A 14,692-nucleotide genomic window follows, 5' to 3' on the forward strand; every position below is an offset into this window, starting at 1 on the left:
TAAAATTAATTTTACTTGATCCAAGATTTTATTTAGCAACAAATATCAAAGTAACATTTCTTTCAACAAATGCAAGACCTGTATTTAGATGTAAAAAGCATTTTTCTATTTCTGAATTTCCGAAAACAGATTTTAGTTTCTTTCCCTCTCCAAATGATGATGAGTATGACAGAAAACTCCAAAATCAGACAAAATGAAATTTCTTTTCTCACTGCACTATGGTTATTTGGTGTTTTATTTTACTAATTTATCTTTTTTTGTCAGTAATGGTTACTTTAATGAGTGTGGTGTTTCCAAGACGCAGGTGGTCCCAGACTACACTGATGTTTTCCTAACCACCTGTAACTGAACTTCCACAGGTTACAGGTGTGGAAAAAAGACACTGAGAACGTCTATATAGAATTTCATCTTCACTTTCCCACCTGCAACCTATTTCATCACTTTTTTAGTTTTTCTTCATTCCTTCTTAAACCTGCCCTTTTGTTTCTTCTGCGGTTGCACTGAAAATGTGCCTGTAGTGACGCAAGTAGCTATTTCAAAATAGTCCCTATTTCAAAATAGCAAATAAAGAACATTTTGGGAAAAAAAAAAATTGATGCGTGCCTTTCAACTTTATTGAAAGCAGATGGATTTGGGGAAATGTTAAAGCAAAACTAACGGGTGGTTCTCCTTTCAGCAGAAAGGCTTTCTCCATCCCTGGATGCAGCCGCGCAGTCAGGCGCGGACGCAAGGAATTCCGAGGTCTGCGGAGAGCACCTGGCACCCGCGGCTCCCGTGTCCCTGTCCGTGTCACACCGGAGCCCCTGGCTGGGCTGGCGGAGGGACCGCCGCAGCCACTCGAGGGGGGTCGCGGGGAAGCGAGCGCCCCTTCCCTGGGAGGGCCGCTGGATCCCCTCGGCCCCTCGAGGCTGCAGCCCGGGGCTGGGCACGGACCTGCCCCACGCCCGGCCCGGCCCGGCCCGCGCTGCGGCGGTGCGGGAGCCCGGAGCGGCGGGCGGCGCCAGCCCCGGCCCCTCCACTCGGCCCGGAGGCAGCCTCAGAGGAGCCGTGGCTCGGGTTAGCCGCTTGTTTCGGCTGTTCGCCCATGTTATTTGCTGATGCCTGCTCCGGGCGCGGCCGCTCGCTTCACCTGCCGGCCCCGACACCCCTCATGGTCCCACCTGCGCCTCACCCACGGCGCCATTCGAGCTCCAGCCAAGAAAAGCCCTGGGCTCCCTCACTGCCGGTACGTGTCCTTGTCTCATCCCTTCAGTCCTGCCGTGTCCCTGGGGTTCCCAAGGCTCTCTGTGAGGGAGGTGGAGTGGGATAGTCCTGTGGAGGGATGGCGGCCTCTGCCCCTCAGTGAGGCTGAGGCAATGGTGCTGCCGTGCCCGGCGGTTTCTGTGCCACACGGAGAGCAAATATTTCAAATCCATTTCCTGAGGGGCTAAGATGGTGTGGTGTGATTTAGCCAACATTAGCTCTGAATAAAACTGTGCTGGAACGGAAAATACTCAAGTATTTCTTTAATATGTTCCTGTACTTATACAGCTGTATAAGGTGTCCAACCTGTTCTGAGTGGTCCTACGATTCACAGAACAGTTTGAAAGCTCTCAGCTTTAGGCCTGCTGTCCAGTAATGAGTCTGATGACTGACTTGTGGAAAACATTATTTGTGGTGCTACTAGAGGCAGCACCAATAACATTTGTGGTGAGGAACTACTCAGTTTCTCACTCTCCTAGGTATGTTTCGTTCAGATGTTGTACTCTAGGAGGCTTTCATACGGCTGTATAGAAGAACATCCATTTATATGATGCAGCTTCAGCAGGGCTTAAAAGAAAGTCTGTAAGCGACTTCTATATGGCTGGGATTTCATCCTTATTGCAGGTGATCCTAAAGGCTACAGGTTAACAGAAGAACATCCTTAAATCTGACCAGCCTTGATAAATGTATAGAGGCAAACTTCCACTGTAACTGGAAGCCATCCCATAGAACAGAAATATGATACAGGTACTGTGTAAAAGTGCTGGTTCTGAATGATACAGGTACCATACAAGAATTCTGGATTGGAAAGAAACAAGTCCTCTTCCTGCAGTAAGATCTACAGCCTGGTTATACAAAATATTGTAATTTGCAAATGGAAAAACAGCTCTTTTGGGGATTTTGTTTTTTGGGGGCAAAAACTTGCAAAAAAACATGAGATCTTTACAAGTCTGTCTTTCTGATAATAAAAATGTGACCTTAGTAAGTTAAATCAGGTGACATACCTGATTTTTCCAAGAGACTGGAATTGTTTAATTTTCAATGTGTAAAACTCTCCATCATTTGGCAAAATGATCAGGCCTTCACAGCAGAAAATACATCAGACTGTCAAGATGGCTGAGCATTCCCTCTTCAGTTTCTTAGTACAGCAGTTATTGTTGGAGTTAACTTTAACATCCCTTTGGACTACTCGCAGCATGCAAGATCTAAAGAGCACTGGTTTTTCATCTCGCCCTACAGCAATGTGATATACATTTGCTAACACACCCAAATAATCTTTCTATGTCACTGCTGGCAATTGTCAAACTTCAATTGGAAGCTTACATTTGGAAGGAAAACAATTAAACTGTAATACTAAACTTCTGTTTTGTGTAACCAATGCCTCAAACTCAAATTAACTCAGTGTCTGCTTCGGGACTTGTAGCAGGAACGGCTGTAGCTACGTAATTCCTTTTGTCCGTATGTCAGGATATTACATCTCTACTTAGGGGCTGGCAGCTTTTTGAATTGTTACTTGCTCAAAACTTCTCTGTAAGTAACAAAACTTTGTTACTGCACCACGGCTGTTCACGGCAGCCTGCTGAACTTTGCTGGTGAGCTGCGGGGTCAGGTGCACTCAGGTGCAAAACACCTACATGGAATATGGTTCTTAGTCACAGCATGGTGCTTAACTGGGTATTTGACAGAAAATTACTAAATCCAGAGAGGCTACTCGGTCTCCTGCTGTCAGGGGTGAGAACATCCTACACCAGAGTGAAAGAAAAGTACCAGCTCTGACATGGAAGGGCATAAGAGAATGTCATCTTTCTCTTTATGCCTAAACACATGCCGGCACTGAGCCAACTGTTTAAAAAGGGCACAATCACATGCCCGCATGCTGAAATACAGTGCCACAGCCTTTGTCACAGCCTTTGTCCAGAGAAGAGCCAGAAGATCATCATGGAGTTTATTCTAATAATGTGTTCCTCTACGTTTTGAAATGTTTGAGGAATATTTTTCTTAAATCCAGATACACTGAAGCCAGCAGTTACACATGACAACATATTAACTAATCTGATTACTGATATCAAGTGTAGTCCTGCACCTCAGTGTCTGGTAGATTTCCTGGCTGAAAGAACACTGCAGAATTTTTTTATTATTATTTCATCAGCTATGAGAGTTGCATTTCCTGTCCTGATAAACACACACTACAAAGTCCAAAAGCACTTCAAGTTATCAAATTGCACTTGATTACTTAAGTCTTAATAATATCACCCTTTCATCATCCTGAAAATTTTTAAGGTATTTCACTGCTGATCTTTTTTGCAAAAAAAAAACCCCAAAACCAAAAAAAACCAGCAAACCCCAAAACTATTTTTGCTATACTGTTCTAATTCCATTTAATAATTGTATTTCTGTACTGTGATTCCTTATTTTCTATGCATTTCTTGATACTCAACTACATATGGACTGAAATTTGAAATTAAAGCTGGTATATAGACTATTACATTATTACATCTATCTGAGTTGATTTCACAGAAGAAATAAAGAGCCTCCAGGAGTTCTGTTAATCCTATTTGCATTAAGTTTGCACTTACAGAAATAAGTTGAAACTCTGATAATACAGTTGCACTTCTGGGGAATATATAACACAAAGCTAGGCCTTTGTTAGTTTATGAACTGCCAAAATATCTGTGATGCCATGTACAGTGCAAGTTCTACAGACAGACAGGGTCCTTTGGAGATACGTGATTAAACCACTGTTTCTCTGAAGGCCACAGCTAATGTGAGCATGGGCAAATTTATACTTACAGCAAGAAATCTGGCTTGGGCCTGATAAAATCTAACATCAATGGATGATCTAAATTTGCAAACTCAGTGAATAATTGTAGGATGAGCTTCTTTACCATGAAGTGCACTGCATCTTCCTGCAATCATTCACTACAAGGCTTGTGCTCACGTGGTACTTTGACCTATGACATCCTCACTAAAATAGCCAAATAAGGCAAGGTAGTTTTTTTGTGAGTCACCATTCCTTTAGTGCCTTTTTTGTAACTATTAACATTTAGTTGATTTTTTCTGATCCTCAGCAGAAAGTATCCGGAGGCCTGTTCTACAATGCAGATCCTGTGTTTCTCCTGCTCCAGGCAGAGACTGCTTTCTTTTATGGGTTCAGGAATAGCTAGCTCTGGAAGCAGTCTTTGAATTTTCCCTGATACGGGCTGTTGAGGAAAGACCAGTCCAGAGAAAACTGTCTGCATCCTTCCTTGGGGCCAGGCAGCCTTTGGACTCTAGAAACTCTTGCAATATTTTCTTTTTAGCTTTGTACAAAGACCTTTCACCTGACTAAGACAGCCAGCGAGAAATCTAGCATCCCCAGGGCATTCCTGAGTTGTCTTAGCTGAGGATAAGATGGATATATCTTACTTTTATATTTACTGAGATTTCAACAACTCCAGAATAGCAAACAAAGGCCTTCTTTACTATTAATTACTATTACTGTAACTATTACTGTTGCTATTACTGTTACTATTACTATTAATTACTATTACTATTATCCTGAGTCTCTTGGGATGTTACCTCTGTATTTTTTTCATCTGTGTATAAAGAACCAAACAGAAATATATATCTCATTATGAATAAAAAAGTAATACCTAACATCAACCCCCCAGATTTTTGACTTAATAATTCCTTACAAAGTATTCTGACTTCACAAGTCATATGGGGATGTTTGAGATTTTAGCAGTTGTTAAATTCAAATTTACTGGATTGCAATTGGCTGCTTTGGATCTTACTCTGGCATTATTATTAACCCTGACTAGTTGGCTTCTTTAGTTTTTCCATTAGTTTCTGATATCCGACATGGAGATGAGAGGATCTGCTCCTCAGCAAGTGTGAACATTACCCTTAAATTACATACTCACATCCATACACAGGTCATATTCAAATGCAGTGCATGCTGTGGGTTGTTCTGTGCTGTCAATATTTTTTTCCTTTTATATCCTTAAATGTGTAGCATATTCCAAAAGAGGCAATGAAGTTTTGTAGATCAACAAGTGAGAAGATTGTGATAAGCTTAAACTGGTAAAAGCTTCAGAAAATAAATTTTTAAAACAGATTTTTTTTTTTTTTTCATTTGAGATTTCTTTTAAAAAACAAATCTGCAGTCAAAAGGAAAGAAATAAGGAAAACTTAAAAGCTGCAGCTCAGTGGTGGGTTTTTGTTAATATCTCTAGGGTAAATAGGTTAATATCTCTATCTGTGGCCTAAACCACTGATGGACTGGGACAGCATTTTTTATCATATCCTCCCCCTAAATTCTGCTAACTACAAATCTCTACATTTAGCAGAAAGGAAAATGATTGCTCCTTTATATTAATTAAAGAGACAAAGAGTGTAAGACAGAATTTAGAATGAAGTGAAAAGATATAGTAAATAATTGTAAACATGCTGCCTTGTAACTCACAGCCAGTTGTGCGAGGCATCGCTCCTTATGACAAAGCCAAGATGAATTCATACAAACCACATTTATAATTTTGTACTGTTTAATTATTTGAGTAATTTAAAATTTTAGTCCCAAGGATCTGCTAATGCACCTGTCTTATCTGAAAGTTATTATTCAATAGTCAATTGTTTAAACAGGTAGGAAAAAGAGTAAAATATCTTTTTGAGCAAATACATTCTTCTCAGCTGTGAATAGATAGGGAACAAAGTTAGCTGTTCTGAAAATCTAATTGCATCTGTATCACAATTTCCTCCCCTTCCTTCTGCATTTAAAATGTCATATCCTTAGGTGGCTTCTTTTTTTTTTTTTTTTTTTTTCCCCTCTCCCACAGGTATTCATGTCCTGTGGAGCAATCTGAAATAGCTGCTTTTGCTACCTTGATCAGAAGAACTTGAAGTCATGGATAGATAGAAGAGAGCTGCATTCAGGAAAGGTTTGAAAATCTTTTGTTTAATATTGTTCTTGTCCTCTCAACTGAAAAGAGAGATGCTGTTACCCATTGCTGTTAAAAAAGTAGGATCTGATCTAAACATTCTTTTGAAATTGAAAAGCTTAAAGTTCTTAGCACTGTGTATAATCCAGTCCCTAAATTTTGGATGTGGATGTATTTCTGAATGAGTTGTTACTGTTCTGGAGTGCTGTGCAATTTTGTTATCTTATCCAGCTAAAAAAATTATCAGGGTATGCCAGAAAGCATGGAACTGTCTGACCTCGAATCTTCCAAGACATAAAGGGTACAAACACTGAGGTGAAAGGAATGCCTTCTGCAAATGTGTGAAAATCAGTACATGAGCCGAAGGCTTATGGTCCTTATGGTCCTTATGGTCCTTATGGTCCTTATGGTCATGACAGACATACTACTGTGGCAAGCTCTCCAAGTGCAGCATTTCAATGGATCTCCCTTTTGTGCTCTTAATTCATGTAGATTCAGTTCTCAGTGAAATCCTACAGTAAATGTTATATTTGGAAGATGAGTTATTTTCTCTTAGCTTGAAATTAGTCAGAAATTATGGGTGGTCACAAAACTTTCCAGACTTCAGTAGCAAATACTTGTGGCAAAAACATCTCTCTGTAGCAGACAGACAAAGTAAGTAGCAATGTTACCGGGAAATTCAGATATGAGTTGAGTTTACCATCTTGAGGGTTTTTTTGAGACTGAAGATTATTCTTTCCAGAGCTAATTTCTGTATCAAGGCAGTGGTTAAAAACTCTAGTTCATATCTATTGTCTGATCTCAAACTTCTGGCTTAAAATTTCAGGCTTGAAATTTCAGGCCTGCTCATAACAGACCACAAAACTGCTTTAACAATAAGTCTGAAAAATGTAAATGGGGGAATTTCTGTCCACCAGAAAGCTGTGGTGCATGAGGATTTCCTGAGTGCTCCAGCAAAAATAAGGGCCTAGAGGTCATTGTAGCAGCCTAGACTAAAGGATTTCCCCATGTGTCAGCGGTGATGAGAACCAAAAGGAGTCCTTGAGGTATCTACTTCCTCTTTGCTTTCTGTTCCATGTATATCCTGCTTAGATTTCAGCCTGCATGGTTAATTAGACACACGGGAATGCATAAAATAATATCCTATTGAGCATCTGAATATTCCAAATATATATGAAGTGTGAATGGGGATGGACAGAAATGGCATTCCCCCATATGTTAAATAAGGTAATGAAATAATTACATAAATGAATGTGGATGGCGTAACAGGTGTGCTTACAACACTGAGTACAAGCCAGACAGTGAGAGATGCTGACAGGGAAGGAGTAGAATTATGTGAGGCCTCATGGATGTTAACAATAGTTGTGATAAATACTGAAGTACAGAAAAGCTGAACTGAATATTGAATCTCTTTGCTACAGCTAATTACAGGCTCAGGTGAAAGTCAGCGACAAGTTTCTCCTTTTAATAGTCTGCCTACTTCAAGCCAAATAAATAAAAAAATGAGATGCCTGGGGTGGGGGGGGTGGGGGGCGAGAAAACAAACCCCATACTTTTCTGCTTGAAGTACAAGGTTGTAAGAAATAGTATTTTTTTTTTTCTTGACTGAATGATAATATAATGTAAAATTGTCACCTACCTTAAGTTCTCTAAAGAAGATGCTACTCCTAGCCCACTCAACAATGGAGAAGAGGGTTTGGTCAGCCATTTTACACATAAGCCCGAATGTGTTGAGCTTCTCGTGTTTGCTTCTGTTGGCTTGCTCTTGCTGCAGATATGCCATGATTTTAGCTTGGACTTGCGGCTCATCAGGCTCACATTTCAGGAGTTCCAATATCAGATGTGGGATACTTGCTGGTGAGCTTGTTTGATAACTATCCATGTATGAGTAGCCCATTATGGACTCTGGTGAGCTAGTGTAAGGGTCAGGGTACTCGGACTTGATAGCACGGCTTGGAAAATGGCCATAGGTTTGGTAGCCTTGCAAACTGCCGTGGGGCGGCATTGTCATGCTGATGGGAGAGGTCACAAAGGGACTCCTGTCATAGTCTGTGGGAGGCAAGGCAGTATGGTTCAGAGGTAGGCCTTTAGAAGCTGAATGGATGTTCTGGATTGCAGAGGATATTGTCAGGTCAGTTGGCATTGCTTGGATCACCTGAGTCATGGCTTCCAGTTTCAGTCCGTTTGCTCGAATGAGAGCTTTCTTCTGCTGCTTCAGTGCCCTGTCTCTCTTGTACATTGGTCCAAACTTGTTTCGACCGCCACGCATTCGGTCAGCTCGCACAGCTGTCAGGGGAGAGGAGGAAGTAAATCATTATTAACACTTGGAATTGACATTCTTAATCAAACATATATTAGGAAAGAGCAGAAATGTAAAAATGTAACTCTTCTTTCTCCTTTTTTTTTTTTTTTTTTTTCCCAAATTCAGAGTTGCACTTTTATTCCTAAGGAAAAGGATTTATTTTGACTTAAGGAATGTCACTTTTTTCTAGTGATTTAAATGTCACATGCATATATTACTAACAAAGAAGGACTTCTCTCTACGTTGATTAAGACACGGGGACAAACACAATGGATGGCTACAGGAATTTCACACCTGCTATGGGATCATGTGGAAATCTCAATGTACATTTGGGTTTATATCAAGCTACTATGTCATTAAGAAACAAGGGCTGAAGTCCAGAATTTGTCTGAGACGTATCCAGCAGACCACATTGTCTCATTATAATAATTCCATTACTGCCTTCCACCGCAGCAAAACATCTGAAATGTAAATTGTGAAATGTTCAGTAGTCACAAAGAGGAATACATTTCTCTTGGCAAAAAGGAAGCATTTCATTTTGATCATTCTGTCCAGGTTGGTGTAAAACTTTGAGATTTCTAGTTAGCTGAGCTCTATGGAAATGTTTAGCTGCAGTTGGAATGTGCAGAGAGAAAGCTGTCAGCTTGCTGCCTTCTACGTGGAAGACAGAAGTGAAACAGAAACTATTGACACTGTTCTGGCTTGTAATATCTCTGGAGTTAGAAATAATTAAAACAAATCCTACACAGCAGCTGCCTTGGGAGTCATAGTGGTGGTCTCTGTCAGCGCAGTGTCTGTCACCATGGGATATATGTAATGGACTAGTGAGGAGCTTGCACCAAGCCCACCTTGCCCAACGGCAATTAGATTGAAAGAGGAACCTTTGACAATCTGGTGACACGTTGAGACTGATGAGATTGCTGGAGGTTAAGTTCTTGAGCTTTTTATCTTAGGGATTAGTAGGACATTAAAAATTTATTATGAATGCTAGATACGCATAATACTGTACCTTATCGTAAGGACTTTAACGTTTAATGATTTTTTTGGTCCATGGTAATTTATGAACTAGACTTTTAAGGCTATATATATCCCTATCAGGGAAATACACATATAAATGTCACAACTGTTTACAATTAAGAGAACACATTTCTTCCAATTTTCTAAACAAGGGAAAAGAAGTTGTGTGGATGTGTAGATAAGAAAGCTAAAGTATATTTTCTGCAGTACCTTTAAAACTACAGGTGTTTTGCTTGAATTTGTAGGAAAAATAAGCTACCAATATTACTGCCAAATGTTGACTTTAAACAAAATGCATGAAATTAATTATATCACTAGTAAATGTAATTGATTTTAAATCTATATACACAGTATCCTCCCAGGTACTCTGCAATTAGAAACTGTGAGCCAAAGATTAGCAAGTGCTTTTGTATAAATCCTACTTAAATTTAAGGTGAACTTTGTGTAATGACAGGAGACAAAATTCGGTCTTGTATCATTGTTAGCAAGTGAAAGGAGTTAAAAGTAGGAGTAGACAAATGTATTTTATACTTCTTAATGCCAACAATGACAAAAGGATTCCACATGTCCTGTAATTGTACTATTTGAATTTGGAAGCACATGCAATGATTCAGAATGTTTAGTGCAGCGTGTCAGTACTAGCTCAGTCTTGTGGGCAAATACAACACTGTTGAATCAATCAAACTGCAGGAGACTGATTTTTCTGTTTATCTGCAGTTATATCAACAGCTTTGCCAGAGCCTGGTGACTGACTGGCTCTTATCCTTTCTGGTTCCCTTCATGGCTTATGGTTCTCCTCCTTGGCCTGATTTTTTCTGGGTAAGCATCTAGGGTGAATGTTATTTCACACAATTGTAACAATAAGGAATTTAGGAGCTTGTCCTTGGTCAAGGAAAAATGTCATCTGCTGTGAAATCTGAATTTTAATATTTTATCTATCAAAGTTAGAATGAACCGTGTGTGATTCACAAATTCAAGTTGATGATATTTTTGCATTTGGTTATCTCAGAGGGTGTTCTACACTTTTCATTGTTCTCTGTAGATGAGAAAGTGAAATGAAGACAAAAAGTGTACTTCAAAATGCCTTATCCTCTTTCAATCACAAGAGCCTTGCAGGTATAGCATCACAAAAATATAGGACACAACTTTAGAGATTATTTGATTCCTTAATCTCAAAGGCAAGTCAGTGTGAGAAAATCTGTTTCTTTGTGTTCTGCCTTGTTGTCAGAAGAACATATGTAAAAAAAAAAAAAAAATCAAAACAACCCGAACCTAGATAAAATACAAATAAAATAAGATCACTCTCCATAGCAATTGAATAATTTTTTTTTTTTTTAATCTGGACACTTGTTACAAATTTTATGTTGAATCCAAATGAAGTATTTTTAAAACCTGCAAAACTATTCAATCTGTATCCATGAATTCCCAAACTTTAAAAACCTGAAATACCAAACTATATACTTATATGACAAAACTGATTATGGTTTTGACTGGCTCCTAAATGGTCATGATCTACCATTTACTTACTATTTTTTTTAAATAAAGCAACAATTTCACTGACCATGCAAAGTATGCTTTTATTATAATTTCAAAGCCATAACTATATAACTTTTTAATATAACTTACAATGCATTAACATCTTATCCTATAATTTTATAGTATAGTTGAAGATACCAGCAAGACTATAGCTCTTACCTTCCAATTTCATTCCAACACTTAGACATTTTTGAAATCGACAGTAAGGACATCGTTTTCGCTGTGTTTTGTCAATCTGGCAATTCTGATTTTCTATACATGTGTACCTTTTGTTATTCTGGACTGTTCGCTTAAAGAATCCCTGTATGATAGACACAAAAATTAGCCCGTTTTGCTTGAACGTGTGTTTCAGCATTTTATGGAAATCATTGTAAGATATTTTTCAGATGCCATTCAAGCACTTACAAAGTTACATAGTTTATTTTGAATTAGTCAGCTGAACCCAGGAGAAAGCCACCAGATTCCAGAGGAGGTTTTCTTGTGTTACTGCTATGTTTTATAGACTTAATAGCAAAGATTGGTGAGACTTTGAGGAGGCTGTAGCCTTCTGTGCCTCTAACACCGGTGGCAGAAATAGTGACACTGACCTCTTCCTTTTGTATTCTTTAATTATTGCAGAATTATTAAAGTCTTCTTTTTAAAGCAGTTTTACATGAACTAAGTAGAACACTTTTGCAAAGATAAGAGAAGTACAGAGTACCTCTGGCTATTTTACATCCCAATGGGGCATGCTGGAGGCATAGTAAGTGCTTGTCATTCACTTCTCATTGATTATTTTTTTAGTAAAAATATAGTGGGCTAAGTTAATTTTTCCAAGCAACTAAGTGTTTTAAATTGCATTCTTCTGGCAGAGGAGCTTCACTTACAGTGCACTGCTTAAATAACTGTAAAAAAAAAAAACAAAAACCCTTAAAAAGAAAAAAAATTACATGAAAAATCTGACCTGTCATAAATTCACAGTAATTTAAACCTTATAACACAATAGACCAACACAGATATATTAATGTTTCTATGTGTTAATTGGTTACTTGACTCTGTGTGTCAAGTGAACTCTGACAGTTACAGTTTGTCTCAAAAAAGTGCATGGTCATTATAACAGCAGAAATCTACACTGTGATATTGAAGGATGAAAATAAAAATCTTAAGAAAGCTGCATTAGATTCTTACAAAGCTGATCTGCATTAAGGATAATCTTCCTACTTTATCCTCCAGAAAAAGAAATATAAATCAACTAAAACCAATATTTAACACAGTTAGCAATGAAAGTTGTTCTAGAACTACATCACAACAGCAAAATGCTAAAAAAAGGACAAAACTACAATGCAAAACAGTCCAAGTTGTTTGCATTTGTGCAGATGTCTCTCAAAGAGATTTCTACATCCTAAAGCTTTTTGGTGGTTAATTATTTTACCTGACTGTATTAAGAAGCATATCAAAATTAACCCAAAATATTATATATATGGTTTATTTATTTTTTTTCTGCTTATATTTAAAACATTTTTGCTGTACTTGTGTTTTTATGGAGTAATTAGTACAGAACCTTGCAGCTTTCACAGGTGAGAAGTCCATAATGGTACCCAGACACTTTGTCTCCACAGACTGGACACAGCTCTTCAAGGTCTTCATCATAAGAGTAATTCACCATTTTAAACTGAGACACTGGGGGAAAGGAGAAATAGCATATTCAATTAGAATTTACATTACTAACTCAAATATTCTGCAACTTTCTCATCCAGAGAGAAAGCTTGCTGAAATAAGCACACCACTGAAAATAGGGAGAAAAAAGTTTTATTTTAAAAAAACAATTTGCATGGAGATATGCAACTTCCCATCATCAGCAAATCTGCATGGTACTTAGCAAGTGCAACAAAACACATCAGCTTCTAAGTTTTATGTTCTAATTATTTATACTTATAGAGTGCCTTTAGCCTAGTCCTTATTTTATGGAATCACAAACTGAAAGAATTAATTTAAATCCGAACATGATCGGGGCAAGCTTCAAAAAAGCAGAACGAAAATACTGTCCCTTGTATATTGAAAGTAATCATTTTCCCTTAAAGTTTCCTTTCAATATCAGCCCGAAGATTTTTACCGAGACTAAACCTGTATCTCACAGACCCAGCACTTTTGCACCGTGTGAAATCCAAGTTAGTTACCCTCAAAACCGGCTTAGAACGACGTCCTCCGCGCCTCCGCGTCTCGGGGTGCCGTCACCCCAGCGGGCCAGGGCGGGCGCTGCGTGCCGCCCCCGGCTGTGGCCGCCAGCGGCTCCGCGGCCACGGGCCAGGCGCTTTTTATCTGTGCACGTGTCGGCAGGGGGACACGAGCCGGGACCGCCGTGCTCGGGGGATGCGCTCAGGCTCTGCCCCGCCGGCTCTGCCCGGCGTCCCCCGCTACCGGGGGCTGGCGTGGAACCTGCGCGCCGGGACCGCCTGAAGTTTCTGCCGCTCGGGGAAAAGGCGGGGAGGAGTCGGCGGTCAGGAGGGAACGGAGAGTTAAAATATGCGGAATGAAAGCACGGAGCGTGCCCACTCGAGCCGGGCTCCCCCCACGAGGAGCCCAGTCAGCCGCTCCCGTTACTCCTGAGAAGAAACCCTGCTGCTCAGTGCGGGGCCGGTTTTCCTTCCCCTTCCCTGCCGCTAAACCTCCGACCCGTTAGGCAAAGCACCGTGGCAGCGGAGGACTCCTGAAGGCGGCGAGAGGCGCTGGGCATCGCCGCTGGACTGCTTAGGATGTCGCCTCTTTGTCTTTCTGCGGCTGCCACGGTTCGGGGGCACCGGGGCGGTCGGAGTCCGCCCGAAGCCCCCGGCCCGGCCGCCCGGCTTGCCGAGGCAAGGGGCTGCATCCCGGCGCTCGAGGGAGCTCCCGGGGAGCGCGGGGACATTATCCCTCCTCACACTGCCGGCAAAACCTTTCCTGAGCCACCTCGGCACGGCCCGGGATAGCCGCCTGTCAGCGCCGTGGGGCGGACACGGGGCGGCCGCAGGCGGAGGAGGAGGAGGGCCCGGCCCTCCCCTCTGCTCCCGCGGTCGCGGCTTCTGGGTCCGCCGCTGGGACGAAGTCGCCCTCCTCGTAGGAAAACGTGGGCGAGCAGGGGTTTTCCGAGCGCCGCGCCCTTGCACGGAGCCTTCTCCATAGGAGAGGAAAGGGGCGGTCGGGTCGCCCCCAGCACCTCCGAAATCCCCGGTCCACCCTGCCCCTACTTCCCAGCAGGCTCCCGAGAGGAGAGGGGATAATTTCTAAAGAACAGCCGGGACGGGAGTTTCTGCCCAGGAGAGTCGCGCGGGGCGGGCATAACCGGGCCGCCGGCTCCGAGGCAGGGAGCCTCCCTCCGCGCATCGCTCCGGCCCCGAGTGGGGCACCGGGAACAGCCCGGTCCCGCCACCCCACACAGACATTTCCAGCTCCATCCCAGCTCGGGCATCCCTCTGCCTTCCTGGGTACCCCGCAAATCCGCCACGGAGTCGGAGCTCTCGGACACCGCCGCTGCCACCTGCACGGTACCTGTGGGCGCCGCACCCGCGGGACAGAGCCCACGGGTCCCGTTTCGGGACGGTGTGTGACACACGGCGGGCTCGCCAGAACTTCCACGCGTAACTCCACTAGCCATAAACTTCGAGACATTTTTGCGCGGAGCGGGAATTAGACCGAGATTCCTTGGATCTACAGCGGGGCCGGG

General features: G+C 41.6%; 1 protein-coding gene across 1 annotated transcript in view; it reads right to left on the minus strand.

Annotated features, from left to right (window-relative positions):
* The window catches only part of NR5A2 (nuclear receptor subfamily 5 group A member 2), an 82,960-nt gene that overhangs the window by 58,119 nt on the left and 10,149 nt on the right, over positions 1-14,692 (minus strand). Inside the window, exons 3-5 of the mRNA XM_040073096.1 lie at positions 12,554-12,672; positions 11,173-11,314; positions 7,798-8,444 (exon numbers count right to left, since the gene is read on the minus strand). Coding sequence (XP_039929030.1) covers positions 7,798-8,444; positions 11,173-11,314; positions 12,554-12,672 — 908 coding nt within the window. The remainder of the gene's footprint in view (positions 1-7,797; positions 8,445-11,172; positions 11,315-12,553; positions 12,673-14,692) is intronic.

The sequence above is a fragment of the Hirundo rustica genome, chromosome 9, assembly GCF_015227805.2.
Source record: "Hirundo rustica isolate bHirRus1 chromosome 9, bHirRus1.pri.v3, whole genome shotgun sequence".
Taxonomy (NCBI): Eukaryota; Metazoa; Chordata; class Aves; order Passeriformes; family Hirundinidae; genus Hirundo; species Hirundo rustica.